We start from the raw sequence: 27,238 nt of genomic DNA on the forward strand, positions 1-27,238 counted from the left end.
TGCAATTTTTAAAAGTGGGTGGGTCTGACAATTTAAGCAATGAATATTAAAGGGAAGTACTGTTTGTATGATGGCTTGGCTTCTGCCTTTCAAGCAGGTGTGGCCAGACATCTTCCCTTCATATATTTGTATAAAGGCAGATTCTTTTTTAATACCGTTCAGCTTTCTTCGTTCACTTTGAGTCAGAGCACAGACACCTGCTGCTGAGCCATGGACACTGTGCAGCATGTCTTCAGAGGCACTTTTGTACATTCAACCCAGACATGTCCAATGGAGGTCCTAGAAAACCATATACTGGGGGTTGGCAGCACTGGAAAAGTAAGTTTGCTTGTTTTATTGTTGTTTTTCCTGTATGCAATAATGCATTAAGAAATGTCTGAACTGTAGCATATCTAAGAGCTGATCTGATTTGTGTGATTGGGTGTATTTATCTGCTCCTTATAGTCTATAATTTATTTGCAGAAAAAAACATTTTGTATTTCTGCAGCATGAGAATGTAGACTTTAGATTTGGTTTTCTCCCAAAGTGTATCTGTCCTTTGCAGCTGTCTGTCAGTAGTTCATGCCAAAATGTGATGTCATTCCAGAAGAGCGTTGTAACCTGGGCACACAAGAAACTCTCTTTCTGCCCAATAATAGGCAAGTTAAAATTCCAATTCCTCAATATTATTTCAGGCAACTCCTGTAAAACCATTTTGGCACTATTATTCTGACTCTACATGTATTTGGCCAAACTGAAGACAGATTTGGTGATCCATCTAGATGTGCCCATGTGTAGTAAAAGCAGTGTAAAAAAAAAATCCAAAAAATGATATAAAATGCCATGGCCATCATGGCTATCACTTACTATTAGACAAGGATAGTCATTTGAGCATTTTTAAAGGACTCTCATTGTGCGTTCATCCCCTATGTTTCTAAACTCTGTATCTGATGTGTTTCTACACCAGGGGGCACATTTACTAACCCACGAATCGTCCGACGGCGTCCGAATGCGTTTTTTTCGTAATGATCGGTACTTTCGGAAATTGTTGCGACTTTTTCGTAGCCATTATGATTGCTTTGCAAAATGTCGCAACTTTTTTGTAGCGTTACGACTTGCGCGAAAAGTCGCGACTTTTTCGCAGCTTTCGCGCCGAGTACGAAAGTTTCGGATTCATTCAAGCTTCAGTATGGAGACTTTTCTTGGGCCAGGTTGGAGCTGCAGAGTGCCATTGAGTCCTATGGGAGGCTTCCAAAATCATGCTAAGTCTCCGAAAATTTCGCCCGCCGCTTACGAGCGCTCAATACGAAAAAGTCGCGACAATATACAAGCAAATCGTAATGGCCACGAAAAAGTTGTGACTTTTCGCGCAAGTCGTAATGGTTACGAAAAAGTTGCGACAATTTCCGAAAAGTCGTAACGGCGACGGAAAAATCGCAAAAAATACGAAAAAGACGCAAAATGTTCGTTTTCCAATCGGAATTTTTTCAATTCGGATTTGGATTCGTGCGTTAGTAAATCAGCCCCCAGATGTTAAACCTGACCCTTAGTTAGTGTAAAGCAGAAGCATTTTGCTTAGCTTAATACATGAATTTGCTTAAAGAATTCTTGACTCAGCCAAGAGCCTACAGGCTCAGCCTGCACAAATAACTAGCACATCAAATAAGGGGGGCACATCCAGTTTGGGACTCTCAAGTTTTGTATTCAGAATGGTGGAACATCTGTGGCTGGGTCACAGCCATGCAGCAACTTCCAACTGCAGCAGGAATAGAAAGGGTCATACTGTATACACATGGCATGCAGCCTTGTGCTATGGAAGGCAGGGTTTGTTGCTTTTGGAGCATTTATTTAAAAATATGAAGTATGCAGCTTATAGTATTAATTTAACAAACTTTATTAATTAGGTCAACTGTTTAAAAGCATTATTTTCCTAACAAGATACAGGTTATATCAGATTTCTGTAGAAGAACCTTGCTCACAGCATGATGCTATGATATATGCTTCCTACTACAATCAGTGCTGATCTCTTTTTGGTTAATATTTTGTTCCATGACTGCAGAGGGCAGCAATAGAGCTTTGGCAGGGCACAAACTAATGCCTTTTCCAAATACAAGACTCAGCTTGCATGACTTATGGAAATATGGAGTTGGCATTTGTTTGTATATATGATTAATGCCCCCTGAGGCCACACAGGAGCAATATTTTAGACAGATGGTTGCCACATCAATAATCATCACAACATTTTTGTATTTATACTATTCAGTTACTTGTATAAGGAAGATAGGGGATAATCAATTCACAGCCCCCCTGTATTATTAAAAATTTAGTCTGTGCAAATGCATGCATTTTTCAAAAATAGGTGTTTTTAGTTACAAAATTGTTGTCATACAGATTTTTAAAGGCATAAGACTGACATTAAAGGGATGGGTGTAGGGGCGCTGCAACATGGTTGCAGAATAACTGTGCTAAAGTACAAAAATACACAAAGGAGGTAATGGAACTCCAGGGCAAATAAAATTAATTAAATTAAAAGTAAAATACAATGAAAGTACAACTGATATAGCCAGTTTTACCACAAATGTATAAAAAGATCTATGCACATTTCCTGGTGAAAAAGAATGTTGTCAGTTCACGTAGAAAAATGGTATATCTATCTTTAAATTACAATTTCACTTTTACTGATACACACAATAAGCAGACAGAGCTTACTGGGTCAAGGCAGATGTTTAGAACAGGGCTTTCTTGTGCTCAAGTTTATGTCTCATTCACTATAATCTAGGAGTCTCACAAAGAGGGGGTTTAATAAGAAATGAAGCAGAGGCTCCATTAATGTGCATTACGGGGGTCCTATGGGTGTGGGCCTCTGGTTCTATTCCCTTCCTCTCTCATTCAGGGTATGTTTCCCTCCTCTGTGCCCCCTCCTCATCTCTTCTTTGCTTCATTCCTGTTTCCATTTTGCTCCACTCCCATTTCACCTTCACCTTTGTTACTTTCCCTCTTTTTTCATTTCATTTACATATACAGGGAAATGGCCAAAATGCTGTTTTTTTTATCAGGGATAGTTGTTTCTGCTGCAACTGCAGCTGATGTGTCAAAACTAACACAACTGTGCATGCGCATGTTTGCACATTTGTTCGGGATGGAGAAAAGTGCAAGAAGTGTGATTGGATGCCAAGTTCCTATATTGAATGGTGTCAATAAGTGCAATATTTACATCTATTTACCTATAAGGTTTTTAAGGCTCCTGAGAACTTTTATAAAAGCACTTGTTTCATTTCCTTATGTTGTACAATAGGGGTAGGTTATTCCCTATTAATTTTCACTATGCTGTGATATATGGCAGTATATTCATGATTCTTTTTTTAATTTTAGATTTTATTTATAGAACATGCTGAAAAGGAAGCGCAATTGGCTCTGAAGTGGAAATTTGATGAGAGCAAAATTGAAGACCTTGGCAAGAAGTAAATTTCTCTATATTTACATTTATTACTTGTCACATCTTTCCCAGTTACAGTGAATGGATTATCAATGTTTGCTTATTTACATCAACATTAATCTTTTTGCAGCACAAATTCAAAGTAAACGTTTCATCATTCTATACAAAAACCAATATATTTTATTAAACAGAAATAATCATGCACTTTTTAGTGTCAGACAGAATCAATTGTGTACTTCCAAGATGCAGTTTGTATTTTTGACAAATTCAAACATTTAGTAAAGTGCAAATTTGATGTATGTATGTAATGTATGTAATGCATATCGTCAGATAAAATGTTTACAATGATAAATAATCAGGTTTTGTTTAATATTACACTGACACACAGTCTGCCATGTCTTCCCTGCTTCTCCAAGACATAACAGAAGGAGCAGTAGAAAGAGCTGTAGCCCATGGAATATTCTCCTTGTGTTCAATTTTATAAAATGTAGTTCTGAATTTTTCTGCAATTTACTGAAGCACTTATCAGTTTTAACACTTTATTATGGTTTATGCCATGTAAGATGGCAACAGTAGAAGAAGCCTTCCAGCAAAAATGATTGCATTAAAAAGCTACCATCTCTAGGAAAGTCTTGTTCAAATTGTTCAGAATATATTTTTGCTTCTGGGGAAAGGGCAGACAGTTTATAGGCGCCAGTACTACTTGGCCTGGCTTTGGAGTCAAATGAGGTTCATAAGAAAGTAATAACATAAGTACGTAAAACAAAAATTAGAACAGAATACATAATTTTTACTTATAAAGAGGCTGCTAGATAAAAAAAAAAAAACTGATCTTCTATCTATCCATCAAACTAATTTACCTGCATATTTTTTTACTTTTAGTGAGTTCTTCATGCCTGGAATGATAGACACTCACATTCATGCCCCTCAGTACTCATTCATAGGATCAGGAATGGACCGACCACTTCTGCAGTGGTTAGAACACATTACGTTCCCAACAGAAGAAAAGTTCTCTGATCTAGATCTTGCTAGCAACATTTATGAAACAGTTGTGGTAAGTGAGTGCTGTCCAACTGGCGGCCCGTTACCCCCCTCTCTGTGGCCCCTGCACTTGTCTGGCTGTTTGATGACTTACCTTTGTTTAAAGGAGAAGGAAAGGCAAAGTCACTTGGGGGTGCCAAAATGTTAGGCACCCCCAAGTGACTTAGCCTTTCCTTGTCCTTTAAGCTTTAAATGGTATCAGTACTGTGATTAACTGGCCCCCTGCATTGCTCACACCTCAGATTCAAGATGTAATTCCCCTGTATTGTTTAAAAATGTAATCCTCTGTGTTGTTCACACCTTTTAATCCCTGCATTGTTCATCCACTGCATTGTTCACACCTCAGGCTCAGACTATAAGCACCCACATTGTTCACCTGTTCACACCTCAGACAGGCTGTAGGAGCTGTAGAAACCCACAAATAAACCATTTACACTACAAAAAGAAAATAAACTGAGGTGGTACTGCAATTAAAAAGTTTTTTTAATATACAGTTATTGTGCAGACCGTAGGAGCAGTGCCAGCAGTGTGTCACTGTATGCTTTCTGTGTGTGCCATACTCTGCCTGCCCTAGGCAGCATATGGCAGGCAGAGTATGGCATACAAAGGCATGGTAGGGCAGGCAGAGTATGGCACACACATGCAGCATAGGGCGGGCAAAGTATGGCACACACAGGCAGGGTAGGGAAGGCAGAGTATTGCACCCAAAGGCAGCATAGGACAGGCAGAGTATGGCACACAGGCAACATAGGGCAGGTAGAGTATGGCACACACAGGCAGGGTAGGGAAGGCAGAGTATTGCACCCACAGGAAGCATAGGACAGGCAGAGTATGGCACACAGGCAACATAGGGCAGGTAGAGTATGGCACACACAGGCAGGGTAGGGAAGGCAGAGTATTGCAGCCACAGGCAGCATAGGACAGGCAGAGTATGGCACACAGGCAACATAGGGCAGGTAGAGTATGGCACACACAGGCAGGGTAGGGAAGGCAGAGTATTGCACCCACAGGCAGCATAGGACAGGCAGAGTATGGCACACAGGCAACATAGGGCAGGTAGAGTATGGCACACAGGCAGGGTAGGGAAGGCAGAGTATTGCAGCCACAGGCAGCATAGGACAGGCAGAGTATGGCACACAGGCAACATAGGGCAGGTAGAGTATGGCACACACAGGCAGGGTAGGGAAGGCAGAGTATTGCACCCACAGGCAGCATAGGACAGGCAGAGTATGGCACACAGGCAACATAGGGCAGGTAGAGTATGGCACACACAGGCAGGGTAGGGAAGGCAGAGTGTGGCAGGTTTTTGCTGTACTACCACCATTAATATGAGTATGGACATGTGATAACAAGTGTGGTTTCAAGTAGGTGTGGTTTAAAAAAGGGGAGTGGTCAAAACTGGCTTCCATTATCAGCCCTCCATCATGTAGGCCGGAAAAATTACGGCCCTCCGTACCACAGAAATTGGACAGCACTGGTCTAAGTAATAGTTCCTTTTAAAGACGGAGGGTGGGTAGGCTTGGGGTGGCTATAGGCAAGGATGGGTCTGGAAAAAAACCCTAGCTATAGTATTCTGCTGTTTAAATGCACCATATTCAGTTTTCAGTAGGTATTAGAAACTAGAAAGAATTAAAATGCGCTTTTAAAACAAGGGTTTCTTACCTGTGAACTGGGGCCAAAAAATAGCAGACAGTGTTAAAGGAAATAGGTGTGGAATGGAATCCCCATTTATTAAACATTTTCTAGTAGGATCCAATCAGGAAAATATTTTAGTGAAATGCATAAGAATGTGTTAAATTGCTTCAAGAAGTCTAGCACCATTCTGCTCTGTGGGGTGTTACAGATCAGCAGCAAGTCCATCTGAATAATTAATCCCCACTGCAAATTCCAAGCAGGAATTAAAAATTAGGACATTTCTTTCATGCTGAAGAAGTTTGCTCTAGCATAAAAATACATTTTATTATATGAAACTTTTGTTTTCAGTTATCATGATACTTAGCAGTAGCCACCATTACTGTTTAGTTAGGAAGTTTCATAAATTGTCCAGATCCTGTACATTTTTTATTCTTAACCACACAAAGCCTGGTTTTGGATCCCATCTGAAAACGTTTAAAAAATTAGGGAACCAGCAACTGACAAGCATAGTTTTTAGACAACCTTTAAGAGTTTGTCTGACCGATGACCGGGGAACGCGGAAGTGCAGCGTGAATGTGTATGTACGCTGCGTCGCGTACGTATGCATTCACGCAACAGTTCAGCATCCGCGGCTTTATCGCAGTCCACCAGAAATCCACGGGGGATCGACTGGTGGACCAAGATCGACGTATTGGCCACCCCTGCCTTAATGAGCCCAGGGCAGAATATAAAAGTGGCCCTTACTGAGATCATTTACTGAGCACATTTACTGGTCAATGTCAGCAGTACTATATCAACAATGTAATGTGTAATATGGCATAATTCATTACACCAACAAGTCATATCTACAGCTGGTCTTAATATATGGTTTTTAAAATAATAAAATTTTTTGTCTTGCAACTCTCTTTGAATTTTAACTGCTTTTTGGTTGCTAGGGCTAAATTAACTTAGCAGCCAGAAACCAGTTTAGCGGTCGAAAAGCAAAATACCTGAATTTAAAGAAATATGAAAAAAATAATACAGGTATGGCATCTGTTATCCAGAATGATTGGGGCCTGGGATTTTCCAGATAAGGGGTCTTTATTTAAACATTAAATAAATCCAATTGGATGTTTTGCCTCCAATAAGGACGCATTATTAGTGATGAGCAAATTTTTTTAGCAGGCATGGATTTCCACTTTTCTTCATTGGCGGACTTTTTTGCGAAACAGGTGCAAAAATTCACTGTCACAAAATTCGCCACGCAACAAAAAATTGTCATGTGTGTCATTTTTTTGGAGCGCACAACAATTTTTTTTGATGTGCGTCATTTTCGTTCTTTCGCAAATAATTTCAAAAATATACTATTCAAAATATCTTAGTTGGGATATTAGTTGGGTACAAGGTACTGCTATATTATAGCAGTGAAAGGGAAATAATTTTTAAAAATGTGGATTATTTGCTTATAATGGAGTCTGTGAGAGATGGCCTTCCCGTAATTCAGAGCTTCCTAGATAACAGGTTTCCAGATAAAGGATCCTATAGCGGGATCAACAATAAATGAGAATCTCACTTGCTGGCTGGAATTAGGCAGGTCAATTATTAACAAAACATAAAAAATAAATAATGATGACCAAATGAAACTTTTCTTATAACAAGTTACTTTATGATATACTAAAAGTTATATCAAATGTGGACTTCCCCTTTATTGCAAAGAATATATATATATATATTGTTTTCCCATATAAGCTATCCTATTCATCTTGTGCAGTACTGCAATATGCATTACTTTGTACTTTTTTTTGTTATAGCGAAGAACACTGAAAAATGGCACAACAACAGCTTGCTACTTTGCAACAATTCACACAGATGCTTCTCTTGTGCTGGCCGATATTGCAGGTAAGAAGGGTATAACAGGCTACCCATGGCTGGCAGACACCCATTACTGTCAGGTGTATGTTCCCGGCCTTTAATGTAAAAAGCAGTCATTATACACAGGGATGCCATGAACCAGGCATACTTTTTTCAGCAGAGTGGTGGCTCTACACCATTTGGGCATTTGCCTTGCAGACTAACCAAAAAGGGTTTGGTGTCACCTGCTGGCTAAACCTAACATAACCCAACTTTTTTACATGATTTTATTGTAATGATGATATTTATGGCATCATTCATGAAGGATACAGACTTAGAAAACACATTAGCGTTTGAAAGGTTTTATATCTATCTATAGACAACGGATGGGCACAGCACTCACAGGAAAAATCCTTTATTTAGTGCAAAAAAATTGACGTTTCGCTCTCAAACCCCGAACTTTCTCAAGACTATATATATAATGTATGTATACATATATATTATTTGCAAAATTCTCAAATACTGCAATATTTTATAATGAAACCTTATACTGCATGGTGCTAAATTATGTTCACATGTGCTATATATGCCTTTTTTTTCACAGATCGCTATGGTCAAAGAGCATTTATTGGAAAAGTATGCATGGATAGCAATACAGCATACCCAGAATATATTGAAAGTACAGAAGAGTCCATTGCAGAAACACAAAGGTATTATTCTTACAGGAAATTACTTCTTTCTTGTTTACTAATAGCATCAGGAAAGTGAAAGAGTCACTTTCACAGCTGAATAAATACAGCCTACTGTATCACTTTAAATCATAGTTAGTACAGTGGTTCAGTGCTACAGTAGCAAGAGATCTATGGCTGAGAAATATGCTGCACTTTTCTGCATATCTTTTCACCAAGTATAAGTACTAATTTTTTAAATGAATTTTCCTAACTAAAGGTGGCCCTGTCTTCTCAGTATATACTAGACAAAGAGGAGCATGGGCTGAACCATGAACTTGTAAGGGTTATCTATAAAGCATGCCTTTATGTGAAAATAAGGAAACAAGTGTGTGGAGCCACAGAAGAACAAACTAGTCTTGGCTTGAATGTGTTTAAGAAGAAATAGTTTCACCAGTAAAGAGACAACTCAGTGAAATGGATCCTCTCATATGGAAGCCTATCTTGGAAGAAAATAGCCTGGTCCCTTTGCTTAGACAGATGTCAGCTGTGGAGTTTTAACTCAATACTATGTCTTCTTGATGGAGCGGAAGCTGGTCTTGCTAAGCTGGCCTGTCTGATTTACAATGCCTATGTGTGCTTTTTCACAGAACCTGCTACCCACTGCCTTTATCTCTGTCATGGGACCCTACTTCTCTAAGGTGTTGGTCACCTTGGAGCTTAAAGCTTAATAGCGGGCCTTATGCTCCAGGCTCCCAGCACATTCACCCCTGGTACTAGGTAGAGAGCAAAGACAATAAGCCCTGTGCTCCCTCTCCTTATAACTATGGACAAGAATTAGGTAGGAATCTCTAGGTGGATGCGGAATACCTCCATCCCACAGATATTTGGTTGCATAGGACTTCCTGAGCAATAGGGGGTATAAAACTTTTGAGTTCCCTACAGAAGCTCACACTGGAATTATTTTGTATATTATACTTTTTTGGTGTAATATCCATGCAAATGCTACCTTGAATCCAATACATTGATCGTTGTTGTTAGATTGAGATTAGACAAGAATATCTGCCCATCATTTAAGTGAGAATTCTGGCTTATCACATTGGTTCTATTTCAGATCTGAAATGCTACTTAGAGATGTAAATTATATTTATGTGCCCTTAAAAAAAGGGAAATAAATGGAAGGGACATTGGTCTTCCATAAATGAGTACCTTACTTGATGCTCGGTTTGGTTGTCATTATGATTATGTAATTATCTATTATGATGTCATTATTAGCCTATGTATGGGGCCCTTGTGGATATTAAATTGGAGGAGTATTAGTGTTTGTATAGGATCTATTATCCAGAAACACATTATCCATAAAGCAATACTTGCAATGTCAGTATATTTAAACAAACAATTGTTATATTTTCACTAGTTTGATTAATTTTGTTGTAAACCTTGTCCATGATGGTAACTAAGCTGCATAAATCCATAATCATATTAGGTGCTAAATTCCACAAGCGTAGTTGTCCATAATAACAAATTAGTAATTAGTTTTGAGTACTTGTCTGGGACTGAATTCAGGGATGTTTTTGACCTGAAGAGGGATTTTACATTTAGACCAGTTAATGGGAATCAGGGAAGGATGGGGCCTTATCTGACACCGCAAAAATGCAACATGTTGCATTGAACTCAATATGATTTTTTAACTGCAATTCATGCCAGTAAACCTATTTCTGTTCCCTACTAGTGATGAGCAAATCTGTCCCAGTGACAAATTTGAGAAATGCGCTACTGCACGACTTTCTTGATGTGCACGAATTTTCGCATAAAATTTTGCCGATGGCAAAATGCAGAAATTGGCAGCAAATCCATGCCTGGCAAAAAAAATCACTCATTACTAGTCCCTACCAAGAAAATTAATAACTTTTTATGGAGTGATATAGAGATACAGATGATTAATTCTTTCTTTTTCTTATACCTGTTTATAGATTTGTTGAAGCAATGCAAAATATGAAGGTAAGGATGCAGTCATGTGTGAAACATTTTCTCAGAACACTGAATTAGTTTTTCCCCCAAGGCCTGTCACATTTGCCATGGGCCACACCCAGGAATTTTATTTAGTGTTAAAGCTATCTGAAAACATTTCAGTTAAATAAATGTTTACTTATCCTCCACATATAGCATTCTGTTCTTGGATTCACTAATCTAATGCTATAATTACAAAAATGTACACACTTGTGCATATTTAGTAAGCATCCTGGCTCCAGGGACCCTATTGAGTGTTTACATGCATTTGTTGCAACATCGCTGACTCTGCCAGGAGTTGCCATCTGCTTGTGGCCCCAAACAAGACACTGTAGGGGGCACCCCTGCTCTAATAATGTATCTTCACCTTTATAGGGGCAGAGAGAAGAGGCACCTGCTTAGGGAGGAGCGATGGGGGGCGCTAGGCAGGTACCTCTTCAGTCTACCCCTAGACTGCACTCCCTTAGTTGCACCAGCGCTTCTCAGCGCACTTTACCCAGCCGGCTTGGCCCAACCCTGCACAGCAGTTTTTATACACAATTTTTTTTTGCCTGTTATGAAAAATGGTGTAAAAAGCATAGCAAAAATACAATTTCCAGTAGTGCTTTTTACATAAAACACTGAATGATGCACAAGTTGAGGGGGGGCACCTACATGCCTCCTCTATCTTAGATAAAAGGTTGCTGAACACCTTTATTCAAGGAGATATAAAGGATTGCTAAACACCTATATTCAAGCTTTCAATGAACTTGGACACTGAATTGTGCAACAGTAATGTCCCATACTGGGTTTTTTAATTAAAGTAAGTCTTAAGAGGCACCTTTCATTAGGGTTAGCCATTATTAGCCTGAACTTTTCTGTAAGAGAATATATATTGGCTTGATGCAAGAACCTGATACAAGAACTTTTTTTTTAATAGAAAATGCTTGCCTTTGAGTTGGCGGTAGGCAGATGAACAGTAGTGAAGTAGGATGTGGAGACAGCAGAGAGCATTCAATAATTATGTCAGAGCTATCTCATAACTATACATTGTTGAGTCTTAGGGGCTGATTTACTTACCCACGAACGGGTCGAATGGAGTCCGATTGCGTTTTTTTCGTAATGATCGGTACTTTGCGATTTTTTCGTATGTTTTGCGATTTTTTCGGATTCTTTACGAATTTTTCGTTACCAATACGATTTTTGCGTAAAAACGCGAGTTTTTCGTATCCATTACGAAAGTTGCGTAAAAAGTTGCGCATTTTGCGTAGCGTTAAAACTTACGCGAAAAATGCGCAACTTTTCGCGTAAGTTTTAACGCTACGCAAAATGCGCAACTTTTTACGCAACTTTCGTAATGGATACGAAAAACTCGCGTTTTTACGCAAAAATCGTATTGGTAACGAAAAATTCGTACAGAATCCGAAAAAATCGCAAAACATACGAAAAAGTCGCAAAATGTTCGTTTTCAAGTCGGAACTTTTCCAATTCGGGTCGGATTCGTGGGTTAGTAAATCAGCCCCTTACAATATATATGAAAGTTGCACATTTTATTTGTTACTCAAATGTCATAGTTCGTAATTTTTTTTTTTCTTTTAGTATGACAGGGTTAAGCCTATAATCACGCCTCGCTTTGCAGTCTCTTGCAGTGAAAGATTGCTGTGTGAACTTGGTAGGCTTGCAGACAGTTATGGGCTTCACATTCAGGTATGTCAAATGAATTGTTTACAATAAACACAGCTTGAACACAACTAAAGGTACTGTATCTGTTCATATATCATTTATATACAACATAAGCTTTCAGAAATAGAACTAGTGTAGGGGTTTGCCAAAAATGGGCCCCTTAGGATAGACACCCCTATGACAGACCACAGGGTGGTGCTGATTAATGGGACATTGGGATGACTAGGTTATCAATAGTTAAGAGGGAGTATTCCTGCAGTTTGGGTTATACCCACAGGGTGGTGTATAGCACTATATAAAGGGAAGCAGCCATGTGCTGGCAGACATTTTAGTCCAGGGACTGCTCCAGTAAAGGAGTACCCCTGGCACAGTTAATAGACAGAAGTTCATGTGATAGGACACTGTAGGAGTGCCATGTAGGAAGACTAAGCTAGAATGGGTGAAAATTGCCTCTCCAGGAGTGGTAGTGGGGTTAAGACCCCCCAGCATTACATCTGCTGGAGTGCAGGGCACGAAGTGGCTAGGTAGGTGGATCAAGTCACTACTAGTGAAGGAGTCCGGATCTGAGGGTGCCTGGGCGTGAGTACCGGGGTGGGTCCCTGTGGTGAGTCTGCCTAGCATGAGTACCGGGGAGAACTCTAACAGAGAGTGTCTCCTGGCGAGAGTACCGGGGAGATCACCTAGATGGGAGCACTTGGTGGGAGTACCGTAGGTTACCCAACCAGAAAAGGTTCTCAATGAGAAGTAAGGAGATATGCCCTGCTGTGAATGAATTGTATGCCACTCCTGGAGAGGTTCTGCTCAAAATAAACCAACGCATCTGTTTCACTACATATATCATTGTGTCTGGATCTTCTATAACCCAGGACCACTACATGCTGGTAAGGAATTACCCCAGGGTGGGGCAAATCAGCCAGGAGTAAGTGCGTCCCATTGAGGGGTACTGAATACCAGTAAATTCCCAGGGGGTGGATTATAGTTCCACAAGATCATCCCTGGGTGGAGCCACGCGTTTAAGGGAGAAATCCCTGTTAACCCCCATAGTAAGCGGGGGCTCAGGACTCCTGTAGCGCCAAGTAACAAGTAATCAGCAGGTAGCAGCACTGAATCCATTAAAGTGGGCTACACTTACATTGCCACTATCAGCTTGTATTCATGCTTATACTGTTATTTACAAGGTTGTGATCATTGTAACCTAGGGCAGCAGCTTTAGGGGGGGTGGCCCTCAGATGCCTATATTGCAAATTAAAGTTTCCAAAAAAAAAAGGCCCATCCTCTGCTGCTGGATACTTCCCATCCCCTGCTGCTGGATAAATCACAATAATCATTCAGATCTTAAAGAGTATCAAATGTGAAGCCTCTGTTTGTGTAAGAGAATTCATTTGAGAGGCTGCCACTCAAGGCGTCATTGCCATTTTATTGGAACTGTAGCCCTGGCTAAAAACCTTGTGGAGGAAAGAGGGGGATATGACAGCTAAATCCTAAATTTTGGACTAAACCTGTCTAGTCTAACCCCATAGTTTCTGTTTATTAGTAGGAGAGAAAAATGTGTTAAAATTCACCTATATTCCTTCCTTCTACTGGCACTGCCCTGACTTGAAATTGCTTCTGCACACACTCAAGGGATCTTGGGTAATATCTAGCATGTTTTGTACTGAGAAGAACACGCAGGTTGGCAAAACATTCTGTTTCTTGTAGCAAGTCTTGAAGTGAAAATCAGAGAGAACATTTTATTTATACCTTTTCTCCTTAGGTTTCTGTGATTGGCTAATCCTGTTAGTCATAGATGTATAGACGGATGTTGTGGAAGCTAAAAATTCTATTGTAGACATTATCATCCCAAGTTGCATGAAACAGATCCCCACACCTAAATAAGCTATATCCTGTGAGCAAAGAGTGAGCCCATGTTATAGCTTTATGTGCACAAGGCCTGTTAAACTGTAAAACTGGGTTGAAAGTATGAAAGTAAAAAAATTTTTGGCTATATAACTAGCCAAAACAGGAATGCAAAACTGGAGAGTTAATCAGTTGCTGGGTCAGTTTGACCTTTCTGTATTGATGAGAACATAACCAAAAAATCTTTACAAACAAAAAACTGTAAATATTATTAATGCAATATGAAAACTTATAAAATTTATTGGACAGAATTTGCTTTTGGATATGCTGTAAATGCTCATCTTATAAATGTTGCTTAGTAATGTTACTAGTTAACAATGTATGTTTAGTGATGTCACTTAAGTCACATGACAATTTAAAATGTGTGTGTTATAAGAAATTACAGTGGTGCCAGAAATTTTGTGAACCCTCTGCATAAATATGACCTAAAACCTAATCTGTTTTTTACACAAGCATTAAAAATACATAATGAAAACCCAGCTAAACAAATGAGTCGAAAATACATAGTTATGTGTGGCAAAAGTATGTGAACTTTTGGGAGCAATAACTGTAACTAAACATTTTTAGTAACTGCTGATCAGTCCTACACTTTGGCTTGAAGAAATTTTTAACCCCTTGCTCCTTACAGAACAGCTTCAAAGCAGAGATGATGGTGGGCTTCCTCACATGAACTGCCTGCTTTAGGTCTTTCCTCAACATTTCTATAGGATTTAGGTCAGGCCATTCCAAAATATTATCTTTCTTCTGCTTCAACCATTCTTTGGTAGATCAACTTCTGTGTTTATGGTTGTCATCTTGCTGCATCACGGATGGATACCCTAAAATTTTACTGCAGAATTTGCTGGTACAATTCTGAATTTATAGTTCTATTAATGATGGCAAGTCACATATTTCAGAGATAGAACTTAATGCTTTTCCTTCAACCAAAAAATCTTTATTTTGGTCTCATCTGTGAATCCACATCCAGGTCCTCTCCTTTGTTCAAGCCATGACACACACTTCTACAAAATTGTGTTATTAAAATCAGGCATGGATAGTGAAGATCCAGATTCCTATAAATAAGGTAGGGCCTTCCACACTCATCCCATTGGCTGAAACACCTCATATAAACCAAGAATCCTAGCGGGTTACATACTTTGCCACACACAAATAAGTAACTTTGGATCATTCTCCTCAATAAAAAAAACAAGCACGTTTTTGACTCATTTGTTCAATTGGGGTCTTAAAAAAACAGATCAATTTTTAGGTCACATTTAGGTCACATTTATACTTGAAAATTGAAAAGTCTAGTAATTACAAGGTTTCGAGCACCACAACATGCAACCCAGAATAAACTACAAGAATATTAGGGTACCATCTTGGAGTTTCTTGACCTGTATAAAGGCAATTAGCTGGAGGCCTTGTGCAATTATATGGTTAGGGAACCCCTTGATGACTACTAATATACTTATATTTTACAACAGGCTGTCAATAATATTACCTATATATTGCATATACAGTATATTTAATAATGTACATGCATTGTTTACATTTGTGAATTTAGATAGAGCCTGCTCTATAAAAGCAAAAGAGACTAACAAAAAAGGAAATAATGTTGACATGTATGTGCACAGCTGTTTGGTTATTCAGTGCTGAGATTAGTTAGTGAGAAGATTCTGATCACATCCTGCTCAATTGTCTATTACTGCATTCTCTTCTGTGTCTATGTTTTATTTTAGCCTTTTATCAACACATTCATATTTTTCTTTAAGAGCCATATAAGTGAGTCTGTGGCAGAGATTCAAGAGGTGCTGAATTTATTCCCTGAATACAATAATTACACTGAAGTGTACAGTAAAAACAAATTATTGACAAACATGGTGAGTCACGTCTAATCTGAGACAATATTAGTATCTACTCATAATAATTGTGTATAAGAAAAAAAAACAATTGTTCATATTGAAGGCAAAACCCTGATACATCACTATTGAACATCGCTATAGAGAGCCCTTTTTGCCCTCTGTACACATAATAAATGCATTTAGGTGTATCATTCAGTTCATGCTTTTTGAAACTCATCTTCTTTTAAGAAATCTTTAGATCAGATATGCTGATTAAAAAATAAGATGATGCTAATCAAATATATATATGGTTTGGCTAATTTCTACTTTTCCTTGCCTAATTATTGTACCATTTTTAATATCATAGCAATAAAAAAAAAGGTAAATAACTAAATGGGCAGATTTATGATTGTTCAAGACTTTTGGTTAAGGAAAGGTTTTGGGGAAAAAAACACATTAGTTGAGGTATTTTTCCCTGAGTGCACCATCTTAAATAAAACAAAGTTTGGCACCTTAAAGTTATTATCCCCTAAAACCCAGAGTGAGTATCTTAATACCCGTGAGGTTTCCTATATAATTGCTCAAGCCCAAACGCTCAAGCAATCATAAATCTGGTCCTTGCTCATTGTTGGCATTACCAGTGGGCTAGGCTCTTTAGGTTACTTAACAGCAATACTGACATATATTTCTATAAAATACTTAACTTGAATTAAGATGGCTACAAAGGCATTTTTTATTGCCAAATTGCAACCCATGCATAGGAAACATGCATTAGATTTAGGAATTGCACAACAGCCTTCATTGCAATAAATAATGTTTTGTTTTTTTACCCATAGACAGTGATGGCTCATGGCTGCTATCTCACAGATGAAGAACTGCATTTGTTTAGAAGCAATGGATCTGCAATATCACATTGCCCCAATTCAAACATTTCGTAAGGAGAGCTTTTTTTTCAAATATTTGATTATAAAACATTCAAGGATATTTATCCAACATGCTTTTGTCCAACAAGAACTGTAGACTGGTCCCAGTAATGAACATAGGTGCAACACATACCAAAAAACTACACAATATAAAAGTATTACTGGGTGATGTGAACTGCTACTGTAAATTGAACCATTTAAAACACACATGAAAACTCCATCCATTAAAGTTCTTGTGCTAGTGTTTGATAATGTCTGTTGCGCCTTGTGATATGGTTGGACAGAAATTACAATTATTGCAAATAGCCAACCAGAAACTTTGCAGGTAAACAATAAATATCAGTTAATACAGAGATTATCACACCTAAAACAGGGACTGGGGCTTAAATTACTAGATCTACATATGCCATTTAAATATCCCAACAAAAAACACTACATGTAATTTCACATAAGAATATAAGTTACTTAATCAATATTACAATATTTCTCAGAACATTAATGAATACTTGTAGGTAATAGCATTTCAGTCTCTCTCTCTCTTATGACAGTACTTACTTACTAATCAGTCACTTTAAGATTCTCCTTCAATATTAAGGCATGCCTACTGAACAAGCTCCCTTTCCCAGGGCTATCAGCCCTTCTGAAAATCTTTGATGGGGTCAGTTCTCCAGATACAGACATATTTTACTCTTTTTTTCTGGAACCTCTCTTGATCAGCTGCTCTTGCTGCCTTTCCCAGTTGCTATTCAGGTTGAGGCCTTCAAGCTATGGTCCTCTTCCTGCCAGAATTCATCTTGTGCTACTGCTTCAGCACTTCTGGCAGGGTCTCCTCCATCTGCCTTTGTTTTAAGGCTCTTAGCATTCTTTTCATTTTTCTCTTTAGATGGCTACTTGCAGTAGAAATAATATGGTCAGAGGGACAATGTGTAGTCTGTCCAACTAGATCTGTTATCTTTAAAAAGGTATTCTCCCTTCCTTTCCCTCCTTGCTTCATACTGCACATGTGTTTCATTCCCTCCCCCCCCACCTCTGGCAGATATGCTTCTTATTGGCCGGTGGGCATGTGTAGCTCAGAACAGGAGACAGGTAACACACATGTGCATTGCTACTGAAGGCTGCAGCTGGCAGCCTACAGGAAGAGGAGAGAGATTTCAGTGATGTCACTGTAGTTTTCACACTGCTGTAGGCTGCCAGCACCATATCTCAGAGAAGCAAGCAGGGATCTGGGAATTTAGATATGCAGTAAGTACTTGAAAAGAATGCCTTTAGACATTAACCTTTAGATATTAACCTTTCCTTGTCCTTTAAGACGTCATACAATATACAGACGCAGACAAGTTCCTTTACCATGTTGTTGCGTTATGTCTCTTCCAGTTAACACAGGGAAAGAATACCAAAAGTTATGACATTTCCTATTGTGTTTTGCTGGCAAGTCTTTGCACCATCTAGAGGCAGGATTTAACATTCAAAAAATGGTGTCTGGACATGGTGAGACAAAATGTAAAACATTCTGGCTGAATCAATATTTTCCTAAAATAAGCAAGAAATACTTTACCAAACTATGTTTTTTTCTATAAAGCTGATGTATTTGGATAAAAGGGAATATTAGGTAGCTAATGCCATCTTTTTGCTTATCATAGGTTGTGCAGTGGTCATCTTGATGTCAGCAATGTAATAAAACAGAAAGTTAAAGTGGGTCTTGGAACAGGTTAGTTGAATATGTGTTTGTGACTAACTGGGCACAATCCTTACTCTTTGCACCAAAATATTACATTTACAGAATTATAATGACTTAATCCAAACTCTGGGAACTTCATAAGAGATGGAATGTCAACATATTCAAATAAATCCATTTTGATACAATTCAAGCTGTACAACTGGGATTCTGGTATAGATGTATTAGTTTGGGTCAGGGGAGCAGCACTCTGGTGGAAACCTGGCTCATTATGCCACTTAGTTTAAAGGAATCATTATCATTAGTGATGAGTGAATCTGTCTGGTTGCACTTCGTTGAAAAATGTATGAAACTGCGACAAAATTCTCGAAACGGCAAAAAAATTTGCAAAATGCAGATACTGCATAACTTTTTGACATGCGCAACTTTTGTGGACGTGACTATGCCCTTTTTGTGACGCGACTGCACTTTTTTTTTACAAGACTGCACAATTTTTAGCACCAAAATTTTGCATAAGTTTCATGAAACAATTCACCAATTTCACTAATTATCATACCCTTTTCCTTTGAAATGAATGCTGTGACATGTTGTGCTGTGATATTCAGAGTGAATTTGTCTCCACCTGTATGTGTAAACAGTTAAAACAACTTGCTGTACAATTGCTCAGAGCACTCTTCTAAGCACCTTTGCAATTTACTTACAATTGCAAATTACTTTATTTAACTTTATCTTTTTATTTTGTTCCCAAAATATAGGCAATTTTATACTAAAGCTCCAAATTATGGGAAGGAGAACTCCCATATACTCTATTTTAATCAAATAATTGATATTTTTAAAATGTATTTCCTCTTTCTCTATAATAATAAAACAGTATCTTGTACTTGATTCCAACCAAGATATACAGTAATTCATCCTTACTGGTGGCAAAACAATCCTGTTGGGTTTCATTAATGTTTAAATTATTTATTAGCAGGATGGAAATCCAAATTACAGAAGGATCCCTCATCCAGCAAACCACAGGTCCCCAGCATTCTGAATAACAGATCCGATACCTGTATAATCAATTTTGTAACAACAGCACCTGCTGGTCATTTTGGTTAACTGTGTACAGAATTGTTACAAAATTCATTATATTAGTAGATCAAAATAGTCAAAAATTGCCTATATCGTGGAAACAAAATGAAAAATGCAAAAGTGCTTAGAAAAGCTCTGACAGGGGGTATGGTGCAGGTTATGACTCCATTCACTAAATTGGAAATTAGGCAATTTTCACCTGAACAGCTCTTCTGAAAACCAGGTGAAAATTGGACAGGTGGCTCATCATGCTATTGTGCTATAAGGATGTAGCCTTGCCAAGGCACAATGAGATCTGATACTTTTGGTTCTACTACCACTAGCCTGTTATGAATTCTGCATGCTAAGAGTAGCAGTTAGAGTGATAGGCGAATGAGGCCCGGCACTATTATACCAGAGAGCTAAGGAAATGTTAACAGCCTTTACAATATTTAAAAAAAATCTAACATGCACAGGAAAGTGTCAGTATAACTCTAAGATTATAAGTATTGTGATTGTTCTCCACTGAATAAACAGTAACCATAAAACCAAACATATATCTCTCTCCAATAGATATAGCAGGAGGTTACTCAATCTCCATGCTTGATGCTATTCGCAAAGCAATAGAAACATCAAAAATTTTATTCATGGAACGAGAGAAGAGACGAAAAGAAAGCAAGACAATACACAATCACCTCCAAGAGGAGAATGGCATGCTACCAGAGAAAGAATGCAACTGCAGAATAAAAAACAATGGAAAAAAAGTATTAAGTGATCAGGAAGCATTCCGACTTGCAACCCTTGGAGGAAGTCAAGGTAGTTAAACATCTGTTCATTAACCACCACTGAGGTTTTTGAGTTTATGTGGAACATAAGAGAAAAAGGCTAAAATATGTATGGACCCATATGTATATGGGTGTCTAGCACAGACTCTACTTTTGTATGGCAAGATGGCATTGTTCCTCTGGAAAGAATGTTCTGGCAGACAGTCATGTATCTCTCTGTATCAATGTTAATTCAATCTCTCTGTATCTATGAATAAATATCTTCTCATGAGATCTGTTTTTGTACAAAGCAAAATAACTGAATGAATGAGCCTGTTATTCCCACAGCTTTGAATATTGACCACATAACTGGAAACTTTGAAATTAACAAGGAATTTGATGCCTTGCTAATCAGTCCTGAAATCCACAACAGCCCATTTGATGTGTTTTCTCAATTCTCCAAGGAGGTACTTACTATTAATATATATTATTAAATGAATTATCTGCAAATAATATATTATAAAATTGTTGTTTTTATGACATTAAAATCCAGGAGCAAGACTCACAGAGAACTTAATTCCTGCTCCATTTGTCATACTTTAGATTTGCAGAAATAGTTTGCCTGTTATTATGTGAAAAAGCAGCTCAAGTGTGCATGGGGGCCAGCCTGAATTCTTCAGTTTTAGATCTGTAATTAAAGCCTAATGTCCCTTAGTTAATACATGCTTTACCATACCTGAGTTAACAGCCCTAGAAGTGCCTTCTGTTAAAGACAATGGCTGCCATTTAAACTTGGTCTGACTTCACTTTCATGCCTGTATCTCAGTGCTCTGGGCTCAGATCACCGCAGAGAGGGGAGAACAGATCATATATTCAGAATAGAGGGAAAGAAATGTGGTGTTTCTTTTCAATGAGGAGCAGCAGTTCGATAAGAAATTATGGCTGTATTCACATAGACCTTTCTGATAAAGCTTACTTAGTTTTTACCTTTCCTTCTCCTTTAAAAGGAACAGTAATGCCAGGAAATGAAAATCTATTTAAGTAATTAAATATAATGTACTGTTGCCATGTACTGGTAAAAGTTGCATGCTTGCTTAAGAAACCCTACTATAGTTAATATACATAAGCTGCTGTGTAGCCATGGGGGCAGCCACTCAATTTGGAAAAAAGGAGAAAAGGCACAGGTGACATAGTAGATTACAAATAAAACACCATTGTATTCTAAAGGACTTAACTGTTATCTGCTGTGTAACCTGTGCCTTTTCTCCTTTATCCAGTTTGAATGACATAGTAAAGTATCTGGAACAAGCACACCCGTTTTACCAGTGCAGGACAACTGTACATTTTATTTCAATTATTTTAATACACTTTAGTTTTTTGGTGTTACTGATTTATATACTGCATATTAAGTTTGCAGTACAATTATATGAATAGTGATTTAATGATTACATTTCATGTTTATTTTTTTCCAGGACATGGTTCAGAGGTTTTTGTATTTAGGTAAGTATTTTATTAAAATATATTTTCAGGGCATACAGTGAATCCATATTTTGTTATATTTGTCCAAATACTGAATCTTCAACAAAAGAATTGGGTGGCCAGGCCAGGCTTCCTGATTCAGCCACATCCAAATCCTGCTAAAAATGGCTTGGATTTGGCCAAATCCAGGATTCCGTGCATCCCTATTTATTATCAGGGCCGGAACTAGGGGTAGGCAAAAAAGGCACCTAGGGAGCAACGGTGGGGGGCACCAGGCAGGTACCTCTTCTTTTACCTACCTCTTGTTTCGGACCCTTTCCCCCCACTGCAGCGGCCCTGGCAACCCTGCCACCCTGTGTGCATTGTGCGCTCATTTGCGCACGCGAGTGCACACACGGTGGATGGGGGCTGGTTGGGGCAGGGCCAAACTGACCAGGTTGCCTAGGCTGCCGGGTCAGCTTATCCCAGCATTGGTTATTATAACTAACCATTGCTAATAACTGATTGTTTGGTGTGGGTTACTTTTTTCACCTCCTCCCCAGTGATTGTTGACTTTAAGTAGGAACATTTCTTTTGCAACACCCAGACACTACTTTTTGCTTAGTTTTCCAAGAGAGACACAAAACAAGAACCAAAGCAAAACTATGGAATAAAAGTACCATACACATAAATACTAACCTGGTTTCCTTTAGAGCCATGCCTCTTGGCCATAGATGCTCTGCCAGACCCCAGTTCTGCCCAGGCTACTACACCCGGACAGTGCACGGCAAGGAGCACACCATGCGCCAACTGCATTTGATCCATCCAACACTTCTAGTAGCAGCACTTCCTCTCAGATCGTTTGCAAACTCTCTATTGTCCACCAGGCCCTTTACTAGGAATAGCCCATGCTTTCTGCTCCTCTCCATTCAAAATGGTCTCCTGTTGGAGAGGCAAGCCAGCCAACAGAATGCAAGCCTCTGTTGTGACAGGTTACACCAGTGCCTTCAGAAACTTGTCAGTGAGGCATTGCATAACACAGTTCTCGGGCCAGTCAGGTTAAGGTTTACTCAAGGGTGGCACATTGTAAAGATTTTGTTACATCACAACAATAGAAACGGTAAATCTGGACATTTGCCTATTTTTACAATTGAAGCTCCAGTGCTATCTAGCTAAAATATTAAACAAGTTATAGAACTTGTTATAAAAATAAACAATTTCAGTACTTTATATATAGTCTATTTTTTGTTGTTTAAGGTGATGACCGTAACATCAAAGCAGTGTATGTCGCAGGAAGACGCGTGGTACCTTTCCAGAACAATTCATGATTTCACAATACTTATTTTTTAAAGGACCGCATTATAACATATGTTAATTATGTCATAATGTAACATCATGATAATAAATGTATAAGCAATCATGTTAATAATACTACCAATATTACCAACAATCTTTTCTCCCAGAACAAGGCCAACTGAATATCCATTATTAAACTTTACTACTTTACTAATGTTATGAGAAATATTTTTTTAATCTTACTGTATTCAACTAAGCTACACTTTAAAAGCTACATTCTTCATTTTAAACACTAGGGGGCCAATTTATTAACTTTTGATTTTGGGTTTTGCAGTTCCTGATGTGGCCATTTTTCTTATCACTTTTTTTCCCATAAAATAATTGCAAAAAAACACCCAAAAATCTTGACACCAAAAAAACCTACAATCAACAAGAAAAACACAATTTTTGCTGCAAAACGTAGAAAAACTCAGCCTTGAATGGTAATAAAACAGCCCCTGAATGTCAGTTTATCCTTCTGCAAGAAATAAGAGACATGTTCATGTTATAGAGCACTAGCAATAAAGGGAATAACTTATAATACCTGCTATGTTATTTACTCTTGAATTTGCTTTGCCGATAATATATAAATCAATTGCGAGTGGGAAGGACAGCAGCCGCTGAACTTCAAGGGGAATTGCAATCAAGTGAGAGATAAGAAAGCTGCCTGTATCTCAAAACAGGTACAACATTTTTAACAGACATACATTACAAAGTTGTATAACGTGTACTGAGAACATATATATATATGTGTTTTTAAGAAATGACTTTACATCCCTTTTAAGAAATGTATTCCAACAGGCTAAATGCATGATTCAATATTAACCAGAAGATGGCAGTCAATTTCTACTTTGCTGTCTGTAGACTAGTGAAACAACCCACTACTCAGCTATTTAGGAAGCTAAATTGGTAGACATTTTCTTTTCATAGTGTGATTATGTGAAGGGCATTGCTTGGATTCTGTAGCATTACATCAATTTATTTACCAGCCCATCACATATACAAAATGAATCATCCACATAATGATGACACAATAACATTAAATTGCCCTGTTTTCATAACTGAGTGTTTATTTACCCTAAAACACTCACAAGCCTTATCATATTACATTGGAGTGTAGGTTTGAAATGTTTCACTTTACAGAGAATATATTTACTTTCCTACAGTATCCCAATACCACCCAGAAAAGCAAATATATATTCGCTCCACATATAATCCAGTTAGCTGTTTAATCTATTCCCCAATCAAAATTTTGGCCAAAAGTTTGTACACTATAGGGCATGCAGTATCTTTTGGCAACTGACTGTTTTTTGTGGATAAAAGACTTTGAGGTGATTACAGACAACCCCAAAACATTGTTTGCACTTACATACTTCCTCTTAAATGGATCATCAGTTTGAGCTGAGATGTACTGCATATGCTGCTTGGACATAGACCAGAGGCTTGATGTGCATGGTCAAGCAGCAACAGCTTTGCCCATATGTGCCCAGTTACCCATAATTCTATCTTCTATACTGACAGCCAGGAGCTCAATGCCTTTTACATTACAGCCCCTATAAAATTGCCACGCTATTTGGGTTCCTCAGATTTGACTATTCAATTATCTCATGGAGTAGCTTATGCACAGTCCAATGTCAGGGGACCAGTACACATGCAGGTCCATCAGGTACAGTGAACTTAATGGGCATTGAACTGCACACATATGCTTTGGGGCTCAGAGAAAGATTAGATCTGCTACAAAGAAACTAAAGGTAAGGGCTGCACAGAGTGCGTTCAATGCACTGCTGGCCACAGGCCCGGATTTGTGGCGAGGCCACAAAGGCCAGTGGGCGGCACAAATTTAGAGGCAGCATGCCGCCCAAGCTGCACTGAAATTTTGCTCACATATGGAGCAATGGGGACCTCTCCCCACTGCTCCATATGTGAGTTTAAATAGGAGCGTGAATGCGCATGCGCACGCAGGGGGTGGGGGGTGCGAATGGGGGCAGCCTCAGGGTGCCCCAATAACAAATCTGGCGCTGTATGGCCTAGCCCTAACACAAAGAGAACTGGGTTATTTTTATTCTGAGCTTGACTTGCACTTTAAAGAAAAAAGGCCACAGGCTGTAGTGAGACACTACAATTTTTCTTTACCCACTTAAAATCAAATGTAATGAGGTGGTGAAACATTGCATCACAGTGTAAGTGAAACAAGCCTTTATCTAAGATTACTTTGAAATATTGATCGATTCATATATATATTTTCTTTAATCCCTTTTGACACCCTAATAATAAATGAATATTCCAATGAACCGAAATTAGACTCTGTTGCATTGATATTGATATTCCATGAAAAAGGCAGCCCCTGGATGCTGGTTTCTCATAAGGTGATTATGACATTACAGGAGTCCCGTGGGTGGAAATAAGAAAGATAAAAAAATGAATGCATAGTGACGCTTTCATGCTTATGACTACTGTAATCTGTTGTAGCAAGAAATAGCAGAAAGTGATAAGAACAAGATATTTCACAAGCCCAATGCTTTTTTAAAGAAAAACATTTTTATCTACTGTATTTATCTTGGCACTCACATGGCCTGCTAGAGTTTTTCATCCAGAGATAACTTAACCGCCAGAAAAAGTCAAATGTTACATGTCAGTGTTTTCTAAATATATAACAACCCTGCAACTCCATGGTATATGCTTAGCTGCTGCCATGGGGCAAAATGTTTGCATGGAAGGAGACTAGAGAAGCAACACACAGTGCTTCTGAATAACTGTATGGTGAAGTACCCCATGGTTGGGCCCACTCGGGAAAAAAAGTACCAATACAGGGTGGCAATACAACAGGTAATTTGAAATATAAGTAGCAATGGGATTTCTGAATCAGAACACACGTTACTGGGCATATTAACCATTTAATCTATTTTAAGTGCCAAGTATCTGCCTAACCAAAATGTGGCTATAATCCTTTAAAAGGGTTGTTTACCTTTGAGTAGTATAATGTAGAGAGTAATATTCTGAGACAATTTGCAATTAGTCTTCATTTTTTATTATTTGTGGTTTTGTAATTATTTCACTTTTTGTTCAGCAACTCTCCAGTAAAGAAAAGTAATACAAAGTAACAATAACAATAAAATTGCAGCCTTACTGAGCAATAGTTTTTGGCTGCTGGGGTCAGTGACCCCCTTTTGAAAGCTGTAATGAGTCAGAAAAATGCAAATAATTTAAAAACTATAAAAAATAAAAAATAAAGACCAATTGAAAAGTTTCTTAGAGTTGGTTATTCTATGACATACTAAAAGTTAACTGAACCACACAGTATTCATGCACAAAGACCTAATGCTGAAGGTGTATATGCTACTGATTGACTCACCTGAGCTGCCTGTTTCCCCACTAGGGTGGGGATAAGTGTGTACAGCTTAGGTTACTCCTGTAACAGTAATTCTATGGTCCAGAATTGTCCACTTTCTCTTCTTAAGATAATGCAAACTGTGAGGGTAAATGCATAAGCACAAAAGAAGGTATTAGCAATGGCAGGCATGTCACAGATTTATTCATTTACTGATTCAACTTGTGTTAAATATCAGAGTGTCCAATGCAATCAGCAAATTCTCTCTTGTCAACGAATGGGTATTTAGCCCAACTGAGTATACAGAGGTCAAATAGACAGAGAGTGACAACCTTTGCTTATGTGACACTCTGGCAGGGGCAGCAGGTGGTCTTGCATTGGTCCATAAGCCACAAAGATTGTGGTTAACAATAACAGCAGAACTTTACTCCACAGACGTATCAGCCTAGGTAGAAGTTGGCAGTGTGAGTCATTATGTGACCCCACCAGTTCCTTCCAATTTTATATATCTTCGCCTGTATATAGAAATGAAAAAAAAAAACAGATTCAAAGGGCATCTACTTAACATCTGGCTTTTAAGAAGCCCCCAATTCACACAAGAATTTACAATGTAATCATAAAGCTTTACTAGTTACTTGCATAAGAGGAGCCTGATGACTGTCATATTGTTATTATTATTATTATTAATATACCTCTCTCTGAAATGTATATCTTTTTTCAGTGCC

At 38.3% G+C, this 27,238-nt stretch overlaps 1 protein-coding gene across 2 annotated transcripts; it reads left to right on the forward strand.

The window, feature by feature from the left end:
- Window positions 1-23,360, forward strand: gda (guanine deaminase). Of its 2 annotated transcripts, none has more exons than XM_031890864.1 (14): window positions 1-318; window positions 3,365-3,440; window positions 4,298-4,469; window positions 7,882-7,969; window positions 8,526-8,631; window positions 10,563-10,590; window positions 12,178-12,285; window positions 15,909-16,016; window positions 16,814-16,911; window positions 18,541-18,608; window positions 20,202-20,444; window positions 20,741-20,859; window positions 21,865-21,892; window positions 23,108-23,360. In XM_031890864.1, exons 1-14 carry the CDS (start codon window positions 264-266, stop codon window positions 23,176-23,178), a joined length of 1,368 nt encoding a protein of 455 aa, XP_031746724.1. In that variant the 5' UTR covers window positions 1-263; the 3' UTR covers window positions 23,179-23,360. The 2 variants fall into 2 exon arrangements, with proteins under 2 accessions (XP_031746724.1, XP_004910825.1); XM_004910768.4 differs by having other exon boundaries at window positions 2-318; window positions 3,352-3,440.
- The last annotated feature ends 3,878 nt before the right edge of the window (window positions 23,361-27,238 follow it).

This window comes from Xenopus tropicalis, chromosome 1, assembly GCF_000004195.4.
Source record: "Xenopus tropicalis strain Nigerian chromosome 1, UCB_Xtro_10.0, whole genome shotgun sequence".
NCBI classification, from domain to species: domain Eukaryota; kingdom Metazoa; phylum Chordata; class Amphibia; order Anura; family Pipidae; genus Xenopus; species Xenopus tropicalis.